Consider the following 24,160-nt stretch of genomic DNA (forward strand, 5'->3'; position numbering starts at 1 on the left):
GAAAACAAAAGTGCTGAACTTATGATAGCTGACATCCACACAGAAGTAGTTGGAAAATAGCTGAAAATGTTTTAAATGTAAATTAGAAAAACCTAAGTAATGAGAAAAGAAAATTTAGAGTAAGAAAACATCTGAATGAATATTAAAAGTTCATATTCTTTGAATCACTGAATGACTAAAATGTGATCCCCCCACTTGGATCCACACAGTTTAAAATTTTTTAAATGTCTGAGCTTTGAAAGACACAGTGTTGGAAAGAGAACAACGATGGCGACGTTTTGAGGGTAAAATGATGGCTGTAGAGCAAACACAGTGGACACAGCAGCAGTTGAAAGAGAAGTGTTTAAGATGAATCTTGGCAGAGTGAGAGAGAGCTCGTTAAGCAGGCAGGTGTGAGCCTGGTTGCTATAGTGACTGCACCCAATGGCTCCATACACATGGACACAGACATGCACCTCACTTTTGTTGCTTAAAATGAACAGAAAAGTCAGGCCGAAACAAATCGTTCCTAAATGAAAAGTACAAGTCGTATTGACAAAATTCTTTCACCGTAAGTGGCAGCAATGCCTAGTCTACTGAATTCTCAGCTTTCATGGCTGTGGAGTTTATTATATGGACATGGTGACAGTGTAAAGACAGCCTGTACTTCTGATTTTCAGACAAACTTTCTGAGCCATTTTAACATTAGAGTCTATGGAAGAGTTGGAGGGAGGAGGCTGTGCATCGGTGACATTTATGAAATAACCATAACACTTATTACAATAATAAACACATTGGATGAAAGAGGACAGCGATGGCTAAGTTTTGAGGGTAAAATGATGGCAGTAGAGCAAACATTGTGGACACAGCAGCAGTTTTAAGAAAAGATTTTAAGATTAATTCCCCCCCCTCCTCTCACTCTAGCAGTTGAGCTGTCTCACTCTAGCGCCAACATTCCGTCCCATACACACCCATTATAAACTCTGAAACGGCTGAAAAAACAGCATGAAACTTAAACTGGAACTGAAGAAAAAGTATAATAGATATTGAAAAGATAAACACAAGTTGAATAGTTCAATGTCTTGTCTTCGTTTTAAAGTTTGAATGGTGACTCTACGTCAATGTATGTGGAAGTAGTTAGATTTGAAAAATGAATAAGTTTAATGAAAATTTGAAGATTCTCCCATTGAAATACATGGGAAATTTTTGTTGAAAAAAGTTGAATAATTTTAAAAATATAAATGTTATAAATGAGAAAAATAGAAGCAGTCATGTCCAAAAGAAGAGGAATCTAACGGTGTTTGAATGGTTTTTCTAAGTTGAACGGTTTTGAAGGAGTTAGATGCCAAAAAACGTACGGAATATATAATAATAGTCAAAGGAGCTTGCAAAGAAAAGCGTCTGGACTTCTTTAAGTTACTTGAAGACGTTTCACCTCTCATCCGAGAGGCTTCTTCAGTTCTAAGGTCAAATGGTGGAGAGTCCCAGATATAAACCTGGTGGGAGTGTCCCCCCACAGAGGGACAAAAGGACCCCCTGATGATCCTCTAATCGCCTGAGCCAAGGTGTGGAACTGGGTGTGGGTCCCAATCAGCCAGAGTTTCTGGTGAGTTCATTGTGAAACCTGGCCCCACCTTATCATGCGAATTCCTGAGGTCAGATGGCCCAGGGTGTGAGGGGGCGTTAAGGCGTCTGGGAAGGGATCTCAAAACTGGATTATAGATGGCAGAGAGTTGGTGTCGTAAACCACCGCCTCTGTTCAAAGATGGTCGCTCACAGTGGACATAGATGGCTTCTTTCACTCCTCTTTCAAACCATCTGTCCTCTCTGTCCAAAATGTGAACATTGGCATCCTCGAAGGAGTGTCCTCTATCCTTAAGATGCAGATGGACAGCTGAATCTTGTCCTGTGGAGGTGGCTCTTCTGTGTTGTGCCATGCGCTTGTGAAGTGGCTGTTTGGTCTCTCCAATGTAGAGGTCTGGGCATTCCTCGCTGCACTGTACGGCATACACCACATTGTTAAGTCTGTGTTTTGGCGTTTTGTCTTTCGGGTGAACCAGTTTTTGTCTGAGTGTGTTGCTGGGTCTGAAGTACACCGGGATGTCATGCTTGGAGAAAACCCTCCTGAGTTTCTCTGATACACCGGCTACATAGGGGATGACAATGTTGTTGCGTCTGTCCTTCTTATCCTCCCTCGCTGGTGTCTGATCTTCTTTTCTGTGCCTCTTTGCTGACTTTAAGAACGCCCATTTAGGATAGCCGCACGTTTTAAGTGCTTCCTTTACATGTGTGTGTTCCTTCTTTTTCCCTTCAAGCTTAGAGGGAACATGTTCTGCCCGGTGGTGTAGGGTCCTAATTACTCCAAGTTTGTGTTCCAGAGGGTGATGGGAGTCAAACAGGAGGTACTGGTCTGTGTGTGTGGGCTTCCGGTAAACTTCGATGTTGAGGTTGCCATTCTCTTCAATGTGCACAGCGCAGTCCAGGAAAGGCAAACAGTCGTCCTTTGTGTCTTCCCTGGTGAACTTGATGTTTTTATCCACAGCGTTGATGTGCGCAGTGAAGGATTCCACTTCTTGTGTCTTGATTTTGACCCAGGTGTCGTCTACATATCTGTACCAGTGGCTGGGTACTCTTCCTTTGAAAGAGCCAAGAGCCTTCCTTTCCACTTCCTCCATGTAAAGGTTGGCTACAATAGGTGACACGGGGGAGCCCATGGCACAGCCATGTTTTTGTCTGTAATAGCCTTCGTTGTATTTGAAGTATGTTGTGGTGAGGCAGAGGTCTAACAGTGTGCAAATCTGATCGGGTGTGAAGTTGGTCCTGTCTTCCAAGGAGCTGTCTTCTTGTAGTCGTTTTCTGACAGTCTCCACGGCCTCCGTGGTGGGTATGCACGTGAAGAGAGAGACTACATCAAAGGACACCATGGTTTCATCTGGATCCAGGGTAAGTTTCTGGACCTTGTCAGTGAAGTCGGTGGAGTTCTTGATGTGGTGTGGGGTGTTCCCCACGAGAGGAGCAAGGATGGTAGCAAGGTGTTTTGCAATGTTATAAGTGGCTGAGTTTATGCTACTGACTATGGGTCTGAGTGGGACAGCTTCCTTGTGGATTTTTGGAAGTCCGTAAATGCAGGGTATGGCATCCCCTGGGTAAAGGCGGTGATAAGTAAGGCGGTCAATGATTTTGTCCTTTTCCAAGTCTTGAAGGCAAGTTATAACTTTCTTTTTGTAGCTGCTTGTGGGGTCTCGCTTTAAGGCTTCGTAGGTATTGTTGTCACTGAGGAGAGTAGTGATCTTTGTATGGTAATCTGTAGTGTTTAGGACCACGGTGCATCTTCCCTTATCCGCTGGTAAAACAGTGATGTTGTGGTCTTTGCTCAGGGAAGCGACAGCCTTCTTTTCCTGTATTGTGAGGTTGGACGGAGGGACTGATCTCTGGCTGATTGGGACCCACACCCAGTTCCACACCTTGGCTCAGGCGATTAGAGGATCATCAGGGGGTCCTTTTGTCCCTCTGTGGGGGGACACTCCCACCAGGTTTATATCTGGGACTCTCCACCATTTGACCTTAGAACTGAAGAAGCCTCTCGGATGAGAGGTGAAACGTCTTCAAGTAACTTAAAGAAGTCCAGACGCTTTTCTTTGCAAGCTCCTTTGACTACGATGACCTGGATGACTGAGAACCTTCACAGAAATATATAATAATAACTAGAAAGTGCATTTTCTGAAGAAACTGCAGTGTGAATGCTTGAATCTGAATGTATGCACTGAAATGAATTAATTGCTGAATTTAAGTTAAAGATTTTGAATGAGATGAAAAATACAGAAATTTTTGCCTGAAAACAAAAGTGCTGAACTTATGATAGCTGACATCCACACAGAAGTAGTTGGAAAATAGCTGAAAATGTTTTAAATGTAAATTAGAAAAACCTAAGTAATGAGAAAAGGAAATTTAGAGTAAGAAAACATCTGAATGAATATTAAAAGTTCATATTCTTTGAATCACTGAATGACTAAAATGTGATCCCCCCACTTGGATCCACACAGTTTAAAATTTTTTAAATGTCTGAGCTTTGAAAGACACAGTGTTGGAAAGAGAACAACGATGGCGACGTTTTGAGGGTAAAATGATGGCTGTAGAGCAAACACAGTGGACACAGCAGCAGTTGAAAGAGAAGTGTTTAAGATGAATCTTGGCAGAGTGAGAGAGAGCTCGTTAAGTAGGCAGGTGTGAGCCTGGTTGCTATAGTGACTGCACCCAATGGTTCCATACACACGGACACAGACATGCACCTCACTTTTGTTGCTTAAAATGAACAGAAAAGTCAGGCCGAAACAAATCGTTCCTAAATGAAAAGTACAAGTCGTATTGACAAAATTCTTTCACCGTAAGTGGCAGCAATGCCTAGTCTACTGAATTCTCAGCTTTCATGCCTGTGGAGTTTATTATATGGACGTGGTGACAGTGTAAAGACAGCCTGTACTTCTGATTTTCAGACAAACTTTCTGAGCCATTTTAACATTAGAGTCTATGGAAGAGTTGGAGGGAGGAGGCTGTGCATCGGTGACATTTATGAAATAACCATAACACTTATTACAATAATAAACACATTGGATGAAAGAGGACAGCGATGGCTAAGTTTTGAGGGTAAAATGATGGCAGTAGAGCAAACATTGTGGACACAGCAGCAGTTTTAAGAAAAGATTTTAAGATTAATTCCCCCCCTCCTCTCACTCTAGCAGTTGAGCTGTCTCACTCTAGCGCCAACATTCCGTCCCATACACACCCATTATAAACTCTGAAACGGCTGAAAAAACAGCATGAAACTTAAACTGGAACTGAAGAAAAAGTATAATACATATTGAAAAGATAAACACAAGTTGAATAGTTCAATGTCTTGTCTTCGTTTTAAAGTTTGAATGGTGACTCTACGTCAATGTATGTGGAAGTAGTTAGATTTGAAAAATGAATAAGTTTAATGAAAATTTGAAGATTCTCCCATTGAAATACATGGGAAACTTTTGTTGAAAAAAGTTGAATAATTTTAAAAATATAAATGTTATAAATGAGAAAAATAGAAGCAGTCATGTCCAAAAGAAGAGGAATCTAACGGTGTTTGTTTGTGAATGCTTGAAAAGCATTCACAGTATTGTTCTTCTAATCTTTATTCTATTTTATATATTCCGTACGTTTTTTGTACTCTCCTTCAAAACCGTTCAACTTCGAAAAACCATTCAAACACCATCAGATTCCTCTTCTTTTGGACATGACTGCTTGTATTTTTCTCATTTATAACATATTTTTAAAATTATTCAACTTTTTTCAACAAAAATTTCCAATGTATTTCAATGGGGAGACCCTTCAAATTCTCCTTCAACTTACTCCTCTTTAAACTGTATCTACTTCCACATACATTGACGTAGAGCCACCATTCAAACTTTAAAATGAAGACAAGACATTCAACTATTCAACTTGTATTTATCTTTTCAATATCTATTATACTTTTTCTTCAGTTCCAGTTTAAGTTTCATCCTTTTTTTCAGCCGTTTCAGAGTTTATAATGGGTGTGTATGGGACGGAATGTTGGCGCTAGAGTGAGACAGCTCAACTGCTAGAGTGAGAGGAGCAAAAAAATTAATCTTAAAATCTTTTTTAAAACTGCTGCTGTGTCCGCAGCGTTTGTCCTACAGGTCTGATTTTACCCTCAAAACGTAGCCATCGCTGTCCTCTTTCATCCAATGTGTTTATTATAGTAATAGGTGTTATGGTTCTTTCATAAATGTCACCGATGCACAGCCTCCTCCCTCCAACTCTTCCATAGACTCTAATGTTAAAATGGCTCAGAAAGTTCATTTGAAAATCAGAAGTACAGGCTGTCTTTACACTGTCACCACGTCCATATAATAAACTCCACAGGCATTAAAACTGAGAATTAAGTAGGCTAGACATTGCTGGTGCTCATGGTGAAAGAATTTTGTCGATACGACCTGTACTTTTCATTTGGGAACGATTTGTTTCGGGCTGACTTTTCTGTTCATTTTAAGCAGCAAAAGTGAGGCGCATGTCTGTGTGCGTGTGTATGGAGCCATTGGGTGCAGTCACTATAGCAACTAGGCTCACACCTGCCTGCCTAACGAGCTCTCTCTCACTGTGCCAAGATTCATCTTAAAGTCTTCACTTTCAGCTAATGCTGTGTCCAGAGTGTTTGCTCTACAGCCATCATTTTACCCTCAAATCATAGCCATTGTTGTTCTCTGTCCAACATCGTGTCTTTAAAAGCTCAGAGATGTAAACTTTTTAAACTGTGTGGATCCAAGTGGAGGGATCACATTTTAGTCATTCAGTGATTCAAAGAATATGAACTTTTAATATTCATTCAGATGTTTTCTGACTCTAAATTTCCTTTTCTCATTTCTTAGGTTTTTCTAATTTACAATTAAAACATTTTCAGCTATTTTCCAACTTCTTCTGTGTGAATGTCAGCTTTTAGCAGTTCAGCACTTTAGTTTTCAGGCGAAAATTTCTGTATTTTTCATCTCATTCAAAATGTTTAACTTAAATTCAGCAATTAATTCATTTCAGTGCATACATTCAGATTCAAGCATTCACACTGCAGTTTCTTCAGAAAATGCACTTTCTAGTTATGTATACTTTATTGATCCCAGTGGGGAAATTCCTCTTTGCATTTAACCCATTCACCATTGGGCGCCCGGGGAACAGTGTGTAGGGACGGTACCTTGCTCAGGGGTACCTCAGGGTAGCCGTTCAGTGGATTCGAACCCTCAACCTTCCGATCATGGGGCCGCTGCTCTACCTACTGAGCTATCCCTACCCCAATATTTTCTTTTCACTTTATAGCCATAATTACAGTGTGTATAGAATAAACTTTGTTTTGCCATTAGTTACCTGGAGTCGGACAGCGTGTTCGTGTTTTCTCTTCATGTCATTAATGTACCATGCCACTCCCGTCATAGTGTAGAGGGCCTCCTCTACCACCTCATAACCGTCATCCTCTGGGTCAAAATGCTTCTCTATCTCCTAAAGAAAACCATTACAAACACCAACAAATCAGCATAAAGTCAAGTTCAGTTTAACCCGTTCATGCATGAATTATGACAACCTCAATCTGGATATTTTTAAGTATTTTTATTCATCTTTAGGCATAAAAAAAAAGAATTTTGAACTTCATTATTTTTTAAACACTTAGAGGGACAACTGTGTATGGAGTGACACATCAGTGTCTAATGTATCAATGTCTAATGTAATGGTTTATGTGCAAGTATACCATCAACACTGACACCAATACCTGAAAACAGCCTTTGAATAGCTGTCCACTGTAGTGACCACTATGCATGAAAAGGTTAAAACATACAATTTTATGCAGATGATACCAATTTATTTATGTAAAATGAAAGTGACACGATCACGCTGTAGCTTCAAACCAAATAACCAAAAAGTCTGACAAATATTCCCCAATACATGCTTGAAAGTATATATAGTCTAAAAAATAAAAGAAGACTCCCAAAAGGTTGATTCTGTTTATCTGGACGTTTTCAGTGGGAGAAATCATCACTTATCCAAGTGACTTCTTCAGTCTCAGCTGACTGCAGGTTTCCCCAACTTTATAAACAGTACATTTGCACAATAACTGAAATGTTTACTGAATGAACAATGGGCTGTGAGGTCAGTTCGTTGATCCTTAATATGAAAATTGTCATGACCATGGATCAACAACCATTAATCAATGAACACTGATCAAAACCTATTGATCAATGGCCACAAATACCATTCACAGAGAGTTCGGGAATGGCTGCAATCACAGCATTGTAAGATGGTGACATATGTACCTTTAGGCCCCCTCCTCAATTCAGAGATGGGCTTTCCCTTTTCATGTGGCCTTCTTGACTCCCCGCTCAAACCAGCATTCCTCCCTGTCCATGATGTGTACATCCTCATCATTAAAAAGAAGACTCAGTCTTCTTTTTAATGAAGACTGAGGGAGTCTTCATTAAAAAGAAGACTCCCTTTCAACCCAAACCAATCATCCACATCGGGACGTTTTTTCAAAATACTGTGGATATCCACTCAAACTTCACTTATGTGTTGCTCATATAGTTTTCAGTTAGTTGGCTAAAAAAAATATAACTAAGAAGATAACTTCTGCTTTCACAACAGGAAATGTCTGAAGACACTTTAACTCTGACCGATCCTCCGAGAATCCGTGTGAGTCTTCGTGTGAAATGTGATGTAAACGTGGCCTCAGACATATTTGCTTCATCTCAGTCCTCTGGTCTATTTCTACAGGTTTGGATGCAGGTGTAAATGGTTGTCAGGTGTGCTGGTGTGGTACCTGTAGCAGCAGGTGGTATTTAAGGATCCTCTGAACAGGTTTGAGCAGGTATGAACCCAGAGGCAGCGAACGTTTAAGCGAGGACTGGCGGTCCCGGAAAAATTTGGCAAGAGATTTGTTCCTCATGCACTCCGTCAGCGCCGCTACCGAACTGCAACAGGAGAGAGGAGACAGACAAGTGTGGACAGGTCAATGTGAATGAGACAAGGTTTTTAAAACGTGCTCGAAACCTGACGTATGGGAAAGCAGTACAGCTGCTGTAGGGCTTACTTTGGATAGTTGGTGCAGTACTGTGTGTAGATGTCAAAGTACTCGCTCTGAAATACAACAAACCAAGAGTTTTATCAGCCGCTGCTTGTACGAACCATCCTCACCCAAATCCAATCAGATCTGGTCTCACCTTGATGACGAAGCACCTGGCGATGGCGACGGGGTTGTTGTCACACTGGTCGAGATCCTGAAGCAGCTCGCTGTGAACAGGAAACACTGTCACCGTGGCGACCCCAGCAACAACAACGCTTTGCATGTCACCAGGAGCAAACCAAAGGAAACCTGAAGTTTTTCTCTCGTTTCAGCAGTTTCCTTGGTTCTTACTTCAGACTCTGAACCCTAACGCTCATTTTAATATTTCATGATGTTCTTCTGATGTTTTGGAGTTTTTACCTTTAACCATGAAGGCAGACAAGAAGGAGGGAGGAGAGCAGATGAAGGACATGCAGTGAAAGTCTCTGTTACCTTCTACTCGAATGACTCAACTAACACTAAACCAAAGGCTGACATCATGGCGGTCATGGTTATTTTTATATATACACGAGCTGGTTTGTGTTACGGTGTTCGTCTGTGGCTGCACCGTTCAGGAGTGAAAATGGGTGAAACGGTTCATATTTAACCTGCTGAATCGTTCCTAAACATGAAGGCACTCAAAGTCACAGCAAACAGAGCACTCCATGCTGTGCAGCAGGACAGCGCCGGTCTGCAAAGCAAACTTACCCCTCGACAGGAAACAGAGAGCGCTGACATGGGGGAGACGTAACATCAACGTTAACCGTTTTAGACAAAATATCGTGCTGTGATAACGGACACATTAAACTTTATCTTCTTCACCTGTTGAACTCGTAGATGTCCTCGATGTTTCCAAAGAGAGCGCAGACCAGCTCAGGACGGATCGACAGATCCGACTGGTCGGACTGATCGATGATGTGAGCCAGGTAGTCCTGCAGGACAGGAGGGAGAGGTTATTAGAGTGGACGGAAGGAAGGAAGAGACAAGCAGGGAAGAAGAGGATAAGAGGAAGTGACAGAAAGGTCAGGGGTCACTTTTTAAAAAGCTCAGCGTCAAATAAAACACCCTTTAAAATAAACTGGAATGTTTCCATTTCTCCAACAGGAGGCAGACTGAACGCTCACTGAGCTATACCACAGTAATCTGATTACTTCTGGCTTGATCAGAGATGCTTTCTGTTTGATTAAATATATATATATATATATTCCATATGTTTGGTATTTATTATTGAGGTAAGTACATAAACACATTTATTGTTTTAAATAAAAGTGATTACGTATTTATTTATGTTTATTTTTATAAACTGAACTTTAAAATCTGTGTATCAGTTTATGTTTAATGTGTCAGAGTTTACTTGACTTTTAAATATTTTAAAAATGGAGAAAACTCGTATGTCTGATGTGTTTACTGATTTCATATTAAATATTCTATCTCACTTAGAGCTTTTTTAGGAAACCTAAAACTTGTTATTATTTTATTATAAGGACAGGTCTTTGTTATTCTCTGAAACCTTGGTAAATAAATCATAATAAATATCTGTTAAGAGTATTTCTGTCGTATCCGTTGCTCCTTCACTGGTTTGTTTTTTGTTTTCCTACGTTTTTTAAACAGCCTGGTTTGATTGAGTCGTACTTCAGACACTAAAACATGTGCGTGCGGCTCGGTGAGCCTGTTACATAAGCAGCTAATCCCATCACTGCAGAACGTCTTAGCTTGTTAATTATAGTCTGACACTGAGTCATGGCCGGGGTAACGACTGACACCGCGAGCTGTCCTTCTGTACGTGGAGATGCGTTCAGGAAACGTGTATGTTTCACAAGCCCAAAATGTTCAGACTAAGAAAAATGGGTCAATTTTTGTCCTGCGTACTTTCAGAATAGAAATGAAATGTTTGAAGTTCAGACAGATTTACCTTGGTGAGTTTAGATTAGATTTAGATTAAAACTAAAGGATGAGAAGCTCATGCGTCAGCAGCTTAAAAACCAAACCCTGTCCAGCTCCATGGTCACTGATCATCGTTTGAAAATAAGACGCTGAGGATGGAAGTGTTTCTACTTCATGTTCTACACCATGGAAATGATCCTGGGATCATCCACCGCCACCCTCTGTGGACATCCAGGTGTTTTCATGAGATCACAGACTAGACTTTCAGAGAAAAGCTTAGCGCCTGAAGTTACTTTAGAGTTAGTTTCAGGATAAAGCGTCAAACCACCAGCGAGTGTGATCAAAGCAAACCTGACTCGTCCTGAACCCGCCGCTAACGAGCAGCGATCGATGTTCCAGGTATTCGGCAACAGAATTCCAGGAACTCAGGAGGTGGTCCTGAGTTAAACTACCAATGAGAATAAAGGATATGGTTGGACGGGTGGCTACCTAGGCAACCACAACGACCAACCATCCACATCAGCGACAAATTTGAGCCCGTAGAGCCCACACCTGTTACCATGACACCTATAGGGTCACGCAGTTAGGTAACTCACCTCCACGATCATGCGCAGATCTCTCACGTACATCCTCTCTGTCTCGATGATCTCCATGACGACGCGGTCTAGGTAGGTCAGCTGAGGGTTGGGCGCCATGCTGGCACGGATAAACGGTGAAGCCGGCTGCCGGCGGCTCAAGGTACGACTCGCCTTCCAGTCTTTGTTGTTGTTGTTTTTGTTGTGAATGAAGCTCCGCCCCTTCCTGTTGGGTTGGGGGCTCGACCCCTGGAGGTCTGCAGCGACCTCCTCGGGGCTCAGGTTAAGGTTGATGTCAGGGTCCGAGGAGGAGCTGGTGATAGATGAAGGCAGGGCGAGGTTGTCGTCTCTGGAGGATCCAGACCCGGAGGACAAAGTGGAGATCAGGCTCACGGGGCGCCGGTAAGATGCCAGCAGGTTGGAGGAGTCGGAGGGTGTGGACGATGGAGCACGCTCATCGCTGCTGATGGAGGCGGTGGACAGGCGGGGGGACTCTGAGGAGGGGAGGGAGAGAGATGATGTCACTGATAGCAAACTTCTACATCATCACCTTTCACAATAAAAGCACTGAGGTTTTTCCACTGTCAGAGTGAGGGCAGAGTTTCACAATAAAAGCTTGTGTAAGGAGAAGTTAGAACATGATGAATGTTTGTCCGCAAAGACAGATAAAGCAGTGTGTCATTTTGGTCCTGGAGTCTGAATTCACTTTGAGGAAACACTCACGCCTCACATCCGCAGCTGCAAACATCTGGACAGGTTGTAGCCTATTAACCACACCTGAGGAATGTCAGGAATCCAAATGTGTTTAGATGTTTTTACAGTGAAGAAACAGTTTGTACTGTGTGAAGCAACTGAACGAATGAGCAACATTTCAACATATACATGCGGGCTGCTTGGCTGGGAATTAAATGTTCAGGAACTGACTCATCAGGTGGTTCGAGCTCCGGGAGTTTCAAAGTGAAACGCCTCAAACGCCCATTTCTTCCATCGACCTATAGTTCCTCTGGCGTCCAGCATAGGCAGCAGTGAGTCAGTCCCCATTGACTCCCATATTATCATAAACATGTTTACAGCCTGTAAACAAACACTTTGATCTATCTTTAAAACACCTGTAGTCTATAACTCACCTGTTTAGTGTATGAAGACTGAGAGTTTGCATTATCAAGGGCGTGGCCTCTATGACTTACAGGTGCATGGTTACACAGATGGGTGTAGCTGCTAGCTGTCTTATTTGTGCTGTTTTATCCTTTAGGATGAGTTTCATGATATCATCGTGACAATAACAACATGGCTGCTGTGCAGTTACTTGCTGATGCTGGCAGATGTTTAACAGGTATGACACTGTGAGAAAGTGGAAGCTACACATTCGTGTTTCATGTATGTAACCAGATTCTCGGATCAGGTGTTCAAGCATGGTCCAACCAGCCAATCACAGCAGGTTCCCACAGACTCTTTCAGTGAAATCAGCATGTGGCAGATCAGCGATAGTCGTTGATTCCTCTTTGATTAATTGGTTTAGCTTCATTGACAGATTTCTGGGAATCGCATACTGAGAGATTTGGTTGGCGCACGTACCGGCTAACCAGTCCTCTGAGGGTTTGGCTAAATATCTGAAGAGCAGCGACACCGACAGTCCACCTGAGACACAGACACACACATTCAACATGTGGACGACAACAGTAGGACAGCAGAGCGCTCCTCAGACAGGAAGTTCCTGCTGCCACCGTCTCTGATGTTCCCGTTAAACATGCACAGAACTGTCAAACCTGACTTCAGAACACAGACAGAGCATACTCCCCAACAGGTGGAAAAGCAGGCACACAAAGGCAGGGGGTAACCAGCTTTGGACCTGTCCCAGGACTCGCAAAATCACTAGCCCGACGTCCCAGGGCTAGCGATTTTTCCAGTCGGGCTACCAAAATCTAACTCAGCCCTGCCCATCGGGCTATCATAGGAAGGATATATGTCTATGCTTTTGCATTCTTTCGCCAATGTAGCTGAGTAATTATGTCATTGGCATCGATGAGCCACTGTCAATATGTGACATATTGAAATCGCGTTTAAATTTGCGCTTGCTTTTTGCTTTCACTTTCATTTTGCAATCGCGCGAACGGTGGGCTACCAAAAACTGAAGAATGCCTGCCCGAAGGGCTACCAGAGATTTTGAAATTTTGCGAGCCTTGTGTCCTCTCTGCTTCGCTGCACACACATTACAAACTGCACTTGAACACAACAGCAGCTCAGGTCTGAATCATTTCAAACGGATCTTCTGTCCAATACTCAACAAACTCAGACACAAACACAGTTTCCTGAATTTCCTTCAGAATAAAAGTCAGTTAAAAGCCTTTAATGTGAAGCTGTGGGTGAAGTAAATTAACCCTGCAGGACTTTCAGCGGGAGGATCAGACGGACCTCTTCCTCCGAAGAGCAGCTCAGCCGGAGGGTTTCACGCTGTGTTCACTTCACTCTCCCACATGACAGGAATCTCAGAAGCCAAAACACAAATCCTCCTTGAGAGGGAACACAGGAGGAGAAGGAGGAGGAAGGGAGGAGGAGTGCGTGTTTGAATGAAAACAGCTTCACACACACACACACACACACACACACACACACACACACACACAGTGGTCCGTTAGCTCTTTGGCTTCCTGCCATTCTGCAGCCAGGGAGGCGTTTACTCACCAGGCAGGAAGGGAGTGAGTTTATGGATGTGATAAGAGGCCTGGTGGGCCAGTCACAGCTCAGAGTTTACATTCAAACACCTTCAAACACACACAGGGTTGACCTTTGACCTCTGCAACCGTTGGACCAACAGGAAGAGCAGCTTTTCTAGGACCCTGACCAGAGTTTGAAACCAGAATAAAAACTCAAACAGGAGAGAAATGAGCTGAAAACATCTGAAACCTCTTCACCTGCTCCGTTTAACACTTGTGAAGAAAAACGTGTTTGTTTAAAAAATAAAAATAAAAAAAATAATCCACTCCGCTCATAGCTTTAACACTAATGGGCTTTATTCAAACCTCTGACACTAGAAAACAGAAACAGTCTCTGAGACCTCACTCCATCCAAAATGCTGCATCAGGAAAAAAGTCTGAGATTTTCAGGGACCATCTGACGGCGACTCACCAAACCAGCGGCGCACAAACACTCGTCTGAGCCGCAGATCCTCCTCCACACTCCTGAAAGAGATCTTCACCTGTTCCTCTGAGCAGAAACACCTGACCACAGCTACATCGCCTCCTCCTCCTCCAGTCAGACTGCACCACATGCTCCTCTGATACCCCATTGAACCTGAATGCTGGCCTCAACAAACGTCCTCAAAAAAAGGCTCAAAAACAAAAAGCGGATGAAAGAGAAGAGGTTGAGTTTTCCTGCAGCTCTAAAGTGCCCTGAATGCCCCACATGTGTAAACTGTGACTGCAGAGCTGAACAGAAACATGAGGAGGAAGAGGAGGAGGAGTTGTTACAGGAGGAGGAGAAAGGGCAGACAGCAGGAGGAGTTGCTGAGGGGAGGAAAAGATTTAAAAAGTGAGGAAGATGAAGGTCCTTCCTCCTTTCTATTTGGTTTCAAATGAATAAAAAATAATAAATATATATATATATATATATATATATATATATATATATATATAAAGAACCACAAAGAAACGCTAGCAGAGGGAGGGGCTACAAACTGACCTGACATGAGCCAGAAATACACTAGAGGGCGTTACCGAGCAACCACAGAGACTCGGGATCTGATCAGAAACATCTGAACAAACACAAGAGCTCACGATTTAATGATGACACACAACAACACAGACACACAACACAGACATAAACAACAGTCACAGACACACAACAACACAGACACATGGGCAGCAACAAGACATCACAAAACACAACATTACGGCAACAGATACACAGGCAGCAACACAACAACACGGCAGAACCACGGCAACCTCGCCGTCGGCTTTGATTTACTCGTCGCTCGCAGGTTGGCCCTGCCCCTCTGGAGAACTTTAATCACTGTACTCGACTGAGTGCCTTCCTCTGCGCCTCCTCGCACACTTTCTCTTGAGCTCTGTTCAATGGGACCTGAAGTGCAGTCTGAAGATTACCCAGCTGCACCTGAACTCATCACTGATGTCATCCGTTTCTGTTCATAAAAAACTTATTAGCATCATCATTTATTTTAGGTCCTCTTTTATTTCATTTTAAAGAGTCACATGTTTACTGGGGACAGAGCCTGAAACGCATCACTGAGTGTGGTTTCATTTCAAATACAAACGGAGCTCCGCCTTAACCTGCTAGGAACTGGCGTCCACATATGTGGACATCACATTTGTGGGATGTCTAGACCAAAATAATACATTTTGCTCTACAAGGACTTAATATCCAGTTACGAAGACAGTATACTGCCTCTGTTCTATCAAAATTTAAAACGAATGTCCGCCTATGTGGTTCTCATTTCTCTCAGAAACAAAAATCAGGTTAAAAAAAAAAAAAAAAATCAGCGGGGCTGATGACAGCAAGCTGGGCGGTGAGGTGAGCACCATAACACGTGCAGGCCGCATCAGGCGTCAGGGTTCACCGCCTCACAGCAGGTCTCAGCACACTCACACAAGAAGTAAAGGCACCCTCCTCAGCGACCTGCACAAGTTTTCATTTTTCAAAATAAAAGTCTGCAAGGCACAAAAAGACACCTTTTTCAGTCTGACAATGAAGTTTCCCGTCACACAGTCTCTCATCATGTCTGTCTTTTATTATTTAAAAGCATGATGACCTAACCTGTTTCAGTGTGAGCCTGACATCACCGCGCTGCAGCTGAAGGTCTCAGGTTAGTGTCTGTGGTAGAGGAGCTGGAACGTTCTGCGTGAATCTGTTTCCTCTTTCTCTGGATCACAACAGATGTGTGATCGTGTTGAAACTACAACACGGACCACAGATCACCTGACCTAAGTGATGCTCCATAAGTCACAGAATAAATTGTCTCACCATTCCTGCAGAGATGATCTGGGGGAACTCATTACCTCCATTGGTCAGAGGGGCCGATGGCGCGATATGGCAGCCTCGCTTATGTCAGTCTGCCCCAGGGCAGCTGTAGCTACAATTGTGCTTTGCCTGCACCAGTGTGTGAATGTGAGAGTGAATGAATAGTGGAATTGTAAAGCACTTTTGGTGCCCAGAAAAGCACTATGTAAATGCAATCCATTATTATTATTATTATTATTATTATTATCCCCTCCATTTCCCAGCTGACCTGAAGTAACCACAAACCCTGATTAGCAGATGCTGAATGGAAACACAGCGATTCACAGCGTTTCTATGAATCAAACGTCCCTGCAGCCACGAGACGTTTAGGGTGTGAAAATTCAAAACAAATTATGGAAATGGAAATGCTTTGAATGAACATTTACATGATCTGAGTCACGTTCGTCCTCTCCAGCACGCTGCGTAGCTATGAATAATTAGACATCACCTTCTCCTTGTCGCTCCTTCAGCTCAGCGAGGTCAGAGCTGAGATGCGTCTTACTTTCACTAACATTGAGTTCCTCCATTTTGTTTTGGTCTGTTGGTTTGTGTCCTGAAGCGTCTCGGGAGGTGGGGGGGTGGGGTGGGGGGGAGGGATAATGGCCAACTGTTCTTGAGACACAACGGAGCCGTTTAAGCACAGCGTCTCGCCATGATGCCATAGACACACGCCACTTGCAACCAGCAGGGGTGGACAAAATATCAGGAACAGGAACAGATCAGTGCTGCAAGAAGCGTGACGCTGCGAGTCATGAATGGCAGAGTTACGGTTTGTACGGTTCCTCTCACACATGTACAAGAAACATGTGTGAGAGGAAACAGTGAGTGAAGCATTCATCACATTGCATTGAAGGTCCTGATCTGTGCAGCTTATCCTCTTTTAGAGGAACCTGACAGGTTTAGGAAACAGAAACAGACAGAAACAATCTTGATCTTCCTGAAGATCCTTCAAACCTCACACAGCTTCAGCCCAAAGTACTAAAACCTTTTATTGTTTGTTGTGATGAAAGAAAAATGTGTGAGTTCAGACAGCAAGGGTGCTGCTGCTGCACAAGTCAACATCAACTAAAAACCTTAGTTTCCTGATATGTTATTTTTATTTTGATTAGGTTTTTTTAATTTGCAGACGAACACAGTACAGGAAGCTGAAGAGCTGACTGGCTAAATCTGTCTCACGTGTGGCGTTCCACAGGGTTCAGTCCAAGATCCTCTGATGTTCCTTGTTAAAATATTTCCTAATGTAACAGTCAGTACTTTGTTTTACTGGTTTATAAAAAAAAAATCTGACATCTGAGATGACTCATGATTGGCTGCTTTCACACAATAACTTAGGAAGTGGTGTCTGAGGATATGCATCACTTCCTGTCAGAGTGCTGAGTCAAACAGCAGGTAAACAAAACATCTTCCCCCTCTGCGGGGAAGAGAGTAGGATTAACGTGGAGCGTCATTGTTCCTGCACACCTCGAATGCCTCACTCTAACAGGAATAACCCCTCGTTTCCCATAAGCCCCTTTCACCTCCTGAACCCCGACCACGAGCACGCAAACACAATCTATAATCTGTCAGTGTGATCGATCAGCAGCTGCACAATGAACAAGTACAGTGACATTTACACCTACAGATTAATCATCTCCTTATTGATAAGCATGTTTCCTCAGCTGGAGGCGTGTGTGTGTGTTAATCTGGAGTAATGGGGATTAAAGTTGTGAGTTAATCCATCACAGATTACACACTGGAAACAACAACAGGAGAAGCAGAGCTGAACACTGTGGACCTGAGCCACTGTAATCTGCACAGGTGAGCTCACTTTAAAACACCAGCAAAGTATAAACTACATTCGGCACAGTGGCCATACTCTCAGGTACACCCAGGACTACTGGCCTCACGCTACCTGTTACTCAGACACACCTACTGACAAACAGCTTTATTTGACGTGTTTTTCTTAGCTGATGTCGGTGAGCCTTGTGGCCAGCCGTCACTCACTTCTCCCGTTTTTAATAATCTGGGTAAATGTTGATGTTTCACACTGTGATGAGGCTTTCAGTGATTACCGTGCTCAGGGTTTCTGTTATTGAAGAACTTCTCTGATGTTCCAATTTATTCATGTATGAGTATTTAGGTCAGTCGTCCACCGAGACAAATCTGCTGCACACACACTGAGGTCTAACAGACAGCAGCTAGCACATGTTCATACCAGCGTTTCATGAACATGAACATGCACAGCTCTCTGAGTCAGAGCTGTGGGACGGACAGCCTCATCCTTACTCCACTGTGTTTACAGAGAAGTTGATGGTCCACTCTGATCATCACCGCTGGTCTGAGGTGTTTGATTCTGTCCATGATGGACCAACACCTACACTCTGGTTATGTCTGTTCCTCTGGGCTCTGTTCAGGTGCAGCTGTGCTGCCCTGTTCTTTCACAGAGGAGAGGCTTTCTCCTGTGAAGTCCTTCCAAGCAGTCGTACCCGTTCAGTCTGATTCTCAGAGTGCTGTCATGAACTGTGACCTCAGAGTAGCAACGATGTGCTGAGGTACGTTGTAGTTTCTCCACCTCAGAGCACGTCAGTAAGATCCAGCGAGTGCGAACAGCTGGACTCCAAACTTCACCTCCTCACACACAGGAGCCAGTCTGAACCAGTCCTGTGTGGACCAGAACTGCCTCAAACCAGTTTAAACAAAGCAGCATGATGATGTCATCGCGATAACCCCACCACCTATCTTATGCAACACATCAGCTGGTTCCCATAGTGATTAAGAGGCAGGTGACTTGAGATCATGTTCAAGTCTGACACACACACACACACACACCTCCTGCTAGGATCAAAAATAATCAATAAGAACTACTCGGCAGACTGAATCTAGAGACTTCAGTTCCCATGATGCTCTGGGGCATGGCTGCCACATTCAACTGGTTTGAATCACACAATCAGGTTTAATCAGCATGTTTTCTACTTGCTGCTCCTACAGTGATTTGATTGGCAGAAAGGTAACCTTCACACAGTTGTTTCTACAGTTGATCCAAGTCAGAGACCAGATTCCTCTACACAAACACAAACAGCTGAGTCACCTCTGCAAAAAAAACCCCCATCTCTCAGCACTTCGCCCTTCACTTGCAGAAACACCTGAGCTTTGTGCTGAAACTCTAGAATCCCAGCCTACCTTAAAGGGAGCGAGAAGCAGAACCCAAAAGAGGATGTCTCCAGACCGAGTCTCCTCAGGACTGCCAGGTCTCACTGATCCACCTGCCGCCCTGAAGACAGGGGGTGGAGCCTAATCTAATTAGCCTCAGAGTAGCGTGGAGCACCAGATGCCACGTGCTGGTGACTGACCTGCCCCACCCCACCACCTGCCCTCACACACACAAATACACGTCTCATTTTGATATCTTAGTGAGGACATCTAATTGACATAATGTTTTCCTGCCTAAACCTAATCATAACCCTGACACTAAAACTGTATTCTGAGTCTCAAGAATGTCTTCAAACCCATGGGGACAACCGTTTTGGTCCTCATAAGTAACTGTTTATACAAAGACACACACCCTTACCCACACACACACAGTCTCTTTCATTTCTCTTTGTTCAGGTTTAGTTTTAGAAACTTCATCACTCTAATTTTTTATTTATTTTATTTGTTATATTATTGAAAATCAGATTATTGTAAATATTAAAAAAAAATATTAAATGTTTTAATTATTTATTATAATTATTTCAGTTATTTTTTCTTTTTATTTATGTGGGACCTTTATTTATGTTGTGTTTTTTTATTCATGTTTTTTTCACTTTTTACAATTCATTTTAATACTTTTACTTTGCAAACTATAATTTTGTACATTCAGTGTTCTTCATTCTCAGGTTTTTACGTTATTGTTTACAGTCATTAAATTAATTATTAAAAGATTTGTTTTTATTATTGATGTTTATTTTCTTTTTATCATGAGTCGGTGGATGTTTGTTGTTTGTGAACGTGGCTGATTTTAATCTTGCGTCTGCTTTTTCACTTTTTGCTCTCCTGCAAATCGGAGCACCACACCTCGAAGGACGCGGCGTTCAATTGCAGCTTCGTGTGCGTGCAAACAGGCCTGACGTCACTCTGAGGACAGACACCCTTTGTCCTCCAACAGTGCTGCCGGCTCGCTCCAGCACGCAGAAGAAAGACGCCTCACATCCACTCTCGCCAACAAAGACTCATCTGTGGTTGACCAGGACCAGAATCAGTACCGGGACCAGAACTGGGACCAGCAGATAGTCCTCAGGTCCACCTGAGGGAGTCTCACAGGGACACCCTTCTACAAGTTAAATAAAGTTTTTGCCAACTGGAGCAGCTCCAGAGAGTGCCCCTACAGAACGGGAAGTCCAGATGCGTTCAGGGAGCTCATAATTTAAGTCAGAACTAAAACCAGGGTCCAAGAGGAATAGGAAGAGCGTCTTACCTTCATCCATGGGGAGATCTGAGGAGGAGCAGAGAGTTCCTTCAGGCATCACCTGCAAGCATGCACGCGCGCACACACACACACACACACACACACACAGGAGACTGATGAAGACCTTCAGCTGTTTAACATAAGCGGCAGCAGTCAGTACGTGCATCATCCGGTGATGGAGGAGGTCATGTGATCAGACTCACCTGAGTGTGCAGAGTGATGATGAAGGCAAAACAGAAACCGAGCAGAGCGAGGACTGAAGAACCGGACCGACAGAAACCTGCATAGACATCAGGAAGTGACACAATTCAGAGTTCACCTGTGATGCATCCACTGATTCCTGTGTGATGATTTTATGTTTAAAGCTTTTGAAGCTTCCTGTTCACAAACTTATTACAGTTGTTATTTTTACTGCTCATCTGACTGTCCACAAACTCAAATATGAACATAAGCACCAACAAATTCTATTAAAAATAATTTAAACAAAATATAATATAGTAAATAATTGAATTAATGACTGTCATTTCTTAGGTTAACAAAATGACTGAAAAAACAAGATTTAGAAATTTATTTATTCAATGAATTCAAATTTTTACTCTTAAAATTCCTACAAAAATAAATGAAAATTTTAATCATTTAATCTGAAGTCTTTCAGCTAATTTCAGTTATTGGATTTGGTTGATTTCATGAATCTGGATTATTCATCAGAAATAATTCATTAATAAAATGATTTTTTTTTAAAAAAAGAAAAAGTCTCAGGCAAAGAGACAGAGCATGTGCAGACTGCGGCACTGCGCAGGTATGAACCTTGGATGGTTTCCATGGCAACACATGAACGCGCACTGGTCAACTTTCCTGACATGGTTTTCTAGGTGAGCCTGATTTGAATAAAGTTTTGCTGTTTATAACCTTTAGATTAACAAAAGCTCAAAGTGTTTATGAAACAAACACAAACAACCAAACATAAAGAAAAAAAGGCAGCAGCGAGGATCAGCTGTGATCTGAGCTCATTAAAGCTTGGGCAACGCGGCTGTTTCCTCCGCGCGGAGCTCCGTTTAAAGGCGTCTAATTTGGTGTTTTCTGATTTTCTCTGCAAACACAAACATGTCTGAACTTGATCGTGTACTTTTTCTGAAACATCTGGGCCCGTCGTTGTTTTCGGCTCCTCGTGTTTCATCACACAGCCTAATCTGGACCGATAATCTGTGAGCAGTACAGACTTGCTCCCTGGTCTGACTGCTCCGACCGACAGCTGTAAAAGTTGAAAAATCCAGGAGGAGACGCGGTGCCGTAGATTTGAGGTGCCCCCGCTCTCATCATACCCCCACCCCAGAGTGTCTGTAATAGGATTTGCGTTGATCAGCTCGTCTTTAAATGTGAAAATTTCCTAACGGACTTATGACTGAGAATCCCACCTACACGCTACGTGCCTTTGCTGTGATGAAGAGGATCTGAGCTGAGCCCGGGCTCTTCCTCTGAGGCAGAACACTTCCGCGAGCACAGCCTGGAGAGTGACCCGGAGCCCAGGCAGGACTCGGAGCTGCTCCCGAAGGAGTTTGAGAGCCAAAAAAGTTAAAGTGTGGACTCACCTCAGCCTCGTTTACAGCCGCCACAGCCCTCCAGCTGCCCCCAGCACTTTACAGGAAAAATAAACTCTGCAGCACGGCTTCCTTACGGTCTACGCCGACTCCCGCTGCGCATGCGCACGCGCTCCCTTTGAAAAGTAGAAAAACGACTGAAACTGCGCTGACGCGTAAAATACACCTGAGAAGCGGAAGGTGAAAGAAATGAAAGACAAAGACACACGTGCATTAATCAGTAAGAAGAGGACAGAGGAGAACAGAGAGCTGAAGGGTGAGGTTACTACCTGTCAGCGCAGGTGCCTCTACATTTGGATGGACCGAAGGTGATAAGCTTATTGCTGTCCCTGTTTTACTGGAGAATGTTATCATAAATAAACAGTGTTGGGTAAGTTACTTTAAATTAGTAACTTAGTTACATTACTAGTTACTTCTATCAAAAGTAACTCAGTTACTTCAAGTTACTCGTTACTTTCAGAGTAACTAGTTACTAGGGAAAGTAACTTTGGTTTTACTCAGAATTCTCTTGTTAATGTGTTGCTTCCGTAACTGGATACCCAGCCAGACTGCCAGTCTTCTAGCTTGCTTACTTGCCACAAGTGCACTGTGCCACCTACCAATAGAAAGGAAAAAATAATATGCACATTTCCACGAGAGAAATCCCATGCCTGATTCTATCCTAGCCTGCTTTTTACATCCAACACAAAAACTGCAGTCATGGTGTTTTCGATTGTACTCAGAACTCGGAAATTCTGCCTTCTGAATAGGAAGATGTAGGCAACACCAGACTGCAGATGAGCTGCATACAGGGCTGGACTGGGACAAAAAAATCGTCCCGGGCATTTTGACTAGAAACTGGCCCACCATTATAGGAAAAATCATAAAGCCTTTGAATGAAAATAAACACTGTTGTGACAGTGATGTACACTGTTCTGATGGTATATATGTATCAGTCTATCAATCGTTTGTTGTAAGACTCAGATAATTATTTTTTTTAAAAGTGAGACATTTTAAATGAGAATAAGAAAAGTATTTCCTTGTGCCCCCCTTTCCCTTTTAATGCCCTACATGGAACCCTGGCAACACTTTGCTAGACCCGCCCCTGCACAGTTACCAGCTGTCATCTCCTGGTTTCATCTTCATGTTTCCCTCTCACCACATATTCAAGCCGACATCATGACCAGCAGGTTTACAGCTGTGGCTCCAGCAAACATCAGCTGATACTTAATTAATATTAAATAAATTCTAACAACAGCTGATCAAGCTTAAAAGTGCTGCTGTTGTTTACCGCGACATCCGCTGGTTTCCTCTTTCTGGCGCAAAGTGGGCGATAAATAAACAAGAGAGAAAAGACGATCAGCTGATCATTGATCAGTTTCATGATTGAAGTAGAAACAGGAGAGGGAGGGTAAGAGGATGAGAGAAGTAGAGGCAGCTGAGCAGCATAAACACAGAATAACTCCAACTTTGTGTCTTTTTCATTGTAGCTGAAGTCCGGGACAAACTGTTCATTTTCACCTCAATACAAAACGCGTGATATTTTCTCTGAATACGAGACGATTCCGTTTTTTACAGGACGGTTGGCAACTCTAATAATTAACCTTATGAACAAAATAAAGTTCAACATCAGTAACATAGCACCCACCCAGCTGTATAGAAACTCCGTCATGCTAGCTAGTACGGAAAAAGTCAGAATAACGAAAATAAACTCCACCTAAACTTGGTTCATATCTGACCCAGATGGACTGCAGGTCATAACTTCTTACCTGAAGTTCAGTTCACCTGACACTCTCGGACCAGCAGCCGCTTCGGGTCTCTTCTCCTCTTGCCTCCCTTTTTCTTCATCCACCTGCTGGCTTCCACCACTTGCTAATGTTATTGAATCTGTGGAAGCTCCGCGATAGCCACCACACGAAGTAACGAATAACGAGCCAATCGAAATCCCAGTAACGAGTAACGCGTTCCTGGTTTTGGCATAATAACTAGTTACCGTGCTCGTTACCACAATAATAACATAGTTACTGTAACGCGTTACTTAATAACGCGTTAGTCCCAACACTGTATATAAAACACATCA

General features: G+C 43.0%; 2 protein-coding genes across 6 annotated transcripts in view; both read right to left on the reverse strand.

Annotated features, from left to right (window-relative positions):
* The window catches only part of LOC146502245 (kelch repeat and BTB domain-containing protein 11-like), a 152,280-nt gene extending 131,762 nt beyond the window's left edge, over window positions 1-20,518 (reverse strand). The window contains exon 1 of the mRNA XM_085133456.1: window positions 18,889-20,518. The gene's annotated coding sequence lies outside the window, so the exon portion shown is untranslated. The remainder of the gene's footprint in view (window positions 1-18,888) is intronic.
* LOC146502249 (pleckstrin homology domain-containing family G member 3-like) overlaps window positions 1-22,137 on the reverse strand; it is a 37,836-nt gene extending 15,699 nt beyond the window's left edge. The window contains exons 1-10 of one of the 5 annotated variants that reach the window (XM_085133436.1): window positions 22,093-22,137; window positions 20,707-20,783; window positions 20,513-20,564; window positions 12,643-12,705; window positions 11,089-11,561; window positions 9,431-9,540; window positions 8,727-8,796; window positions 8,597-8,643; window positions 8,327-8,477; window positions 6,883-7,014 (exon numbers count right to left, since the gene is read on the reverse strand). In XM_085133436.1, the coding sequence (XP_084989562.1) occupies window positions 6,883-7,014; window positions 8,327-8,477; window positions 8,597-8,643; window positions 8,727-8,796; window positions 9,431-9,540; window positions 11,089-11,561; window positions 12,643-12,705; window positions 20,513-20,561 (1,095 nt within the window). In that variant the 5' untranslated portion in view covers window positions 20,562-20,564; window positions 20,707-20,783; window positions 22,093-22,137. Of the gene's footprint in view, window positions 1-6,882; window positions 7,015-8,326; window positions 8,478-8,596; window positions 8,644-8,726; window positions 8,797-9,430; window positions 9,541-11,088; window positions 11,562-12,642; window positions 12,706-14,193; window positions 14,667-20,512; window positions 20,565-20,706; window positions 20,807-22,092 lie in introns of those variants that run through there. The other 4 variants (XM_085133435.1, XM_085133433.1, XM_085133437.1 and 1 more) reach the window with 4 other exon arrangements.
* Window positions 22,138-24,160: the final 2,023 nt, after the last annotated feature.

This window comes from Neolamprologus multifasciatus, chromosome 15 (assembly GCF_963576455.1).
Source record: "Neolamprologus multifasciatus chromosome 15, fNeoMul1.2, whole genome shotgun sequence".
Lineage (NCBI taxonomy): Eukaryota > Metazoa > Chordata > Actinopteri > Cichliformes > Cichlidae > Neolamprologus > Neolamprologus multifasciatus.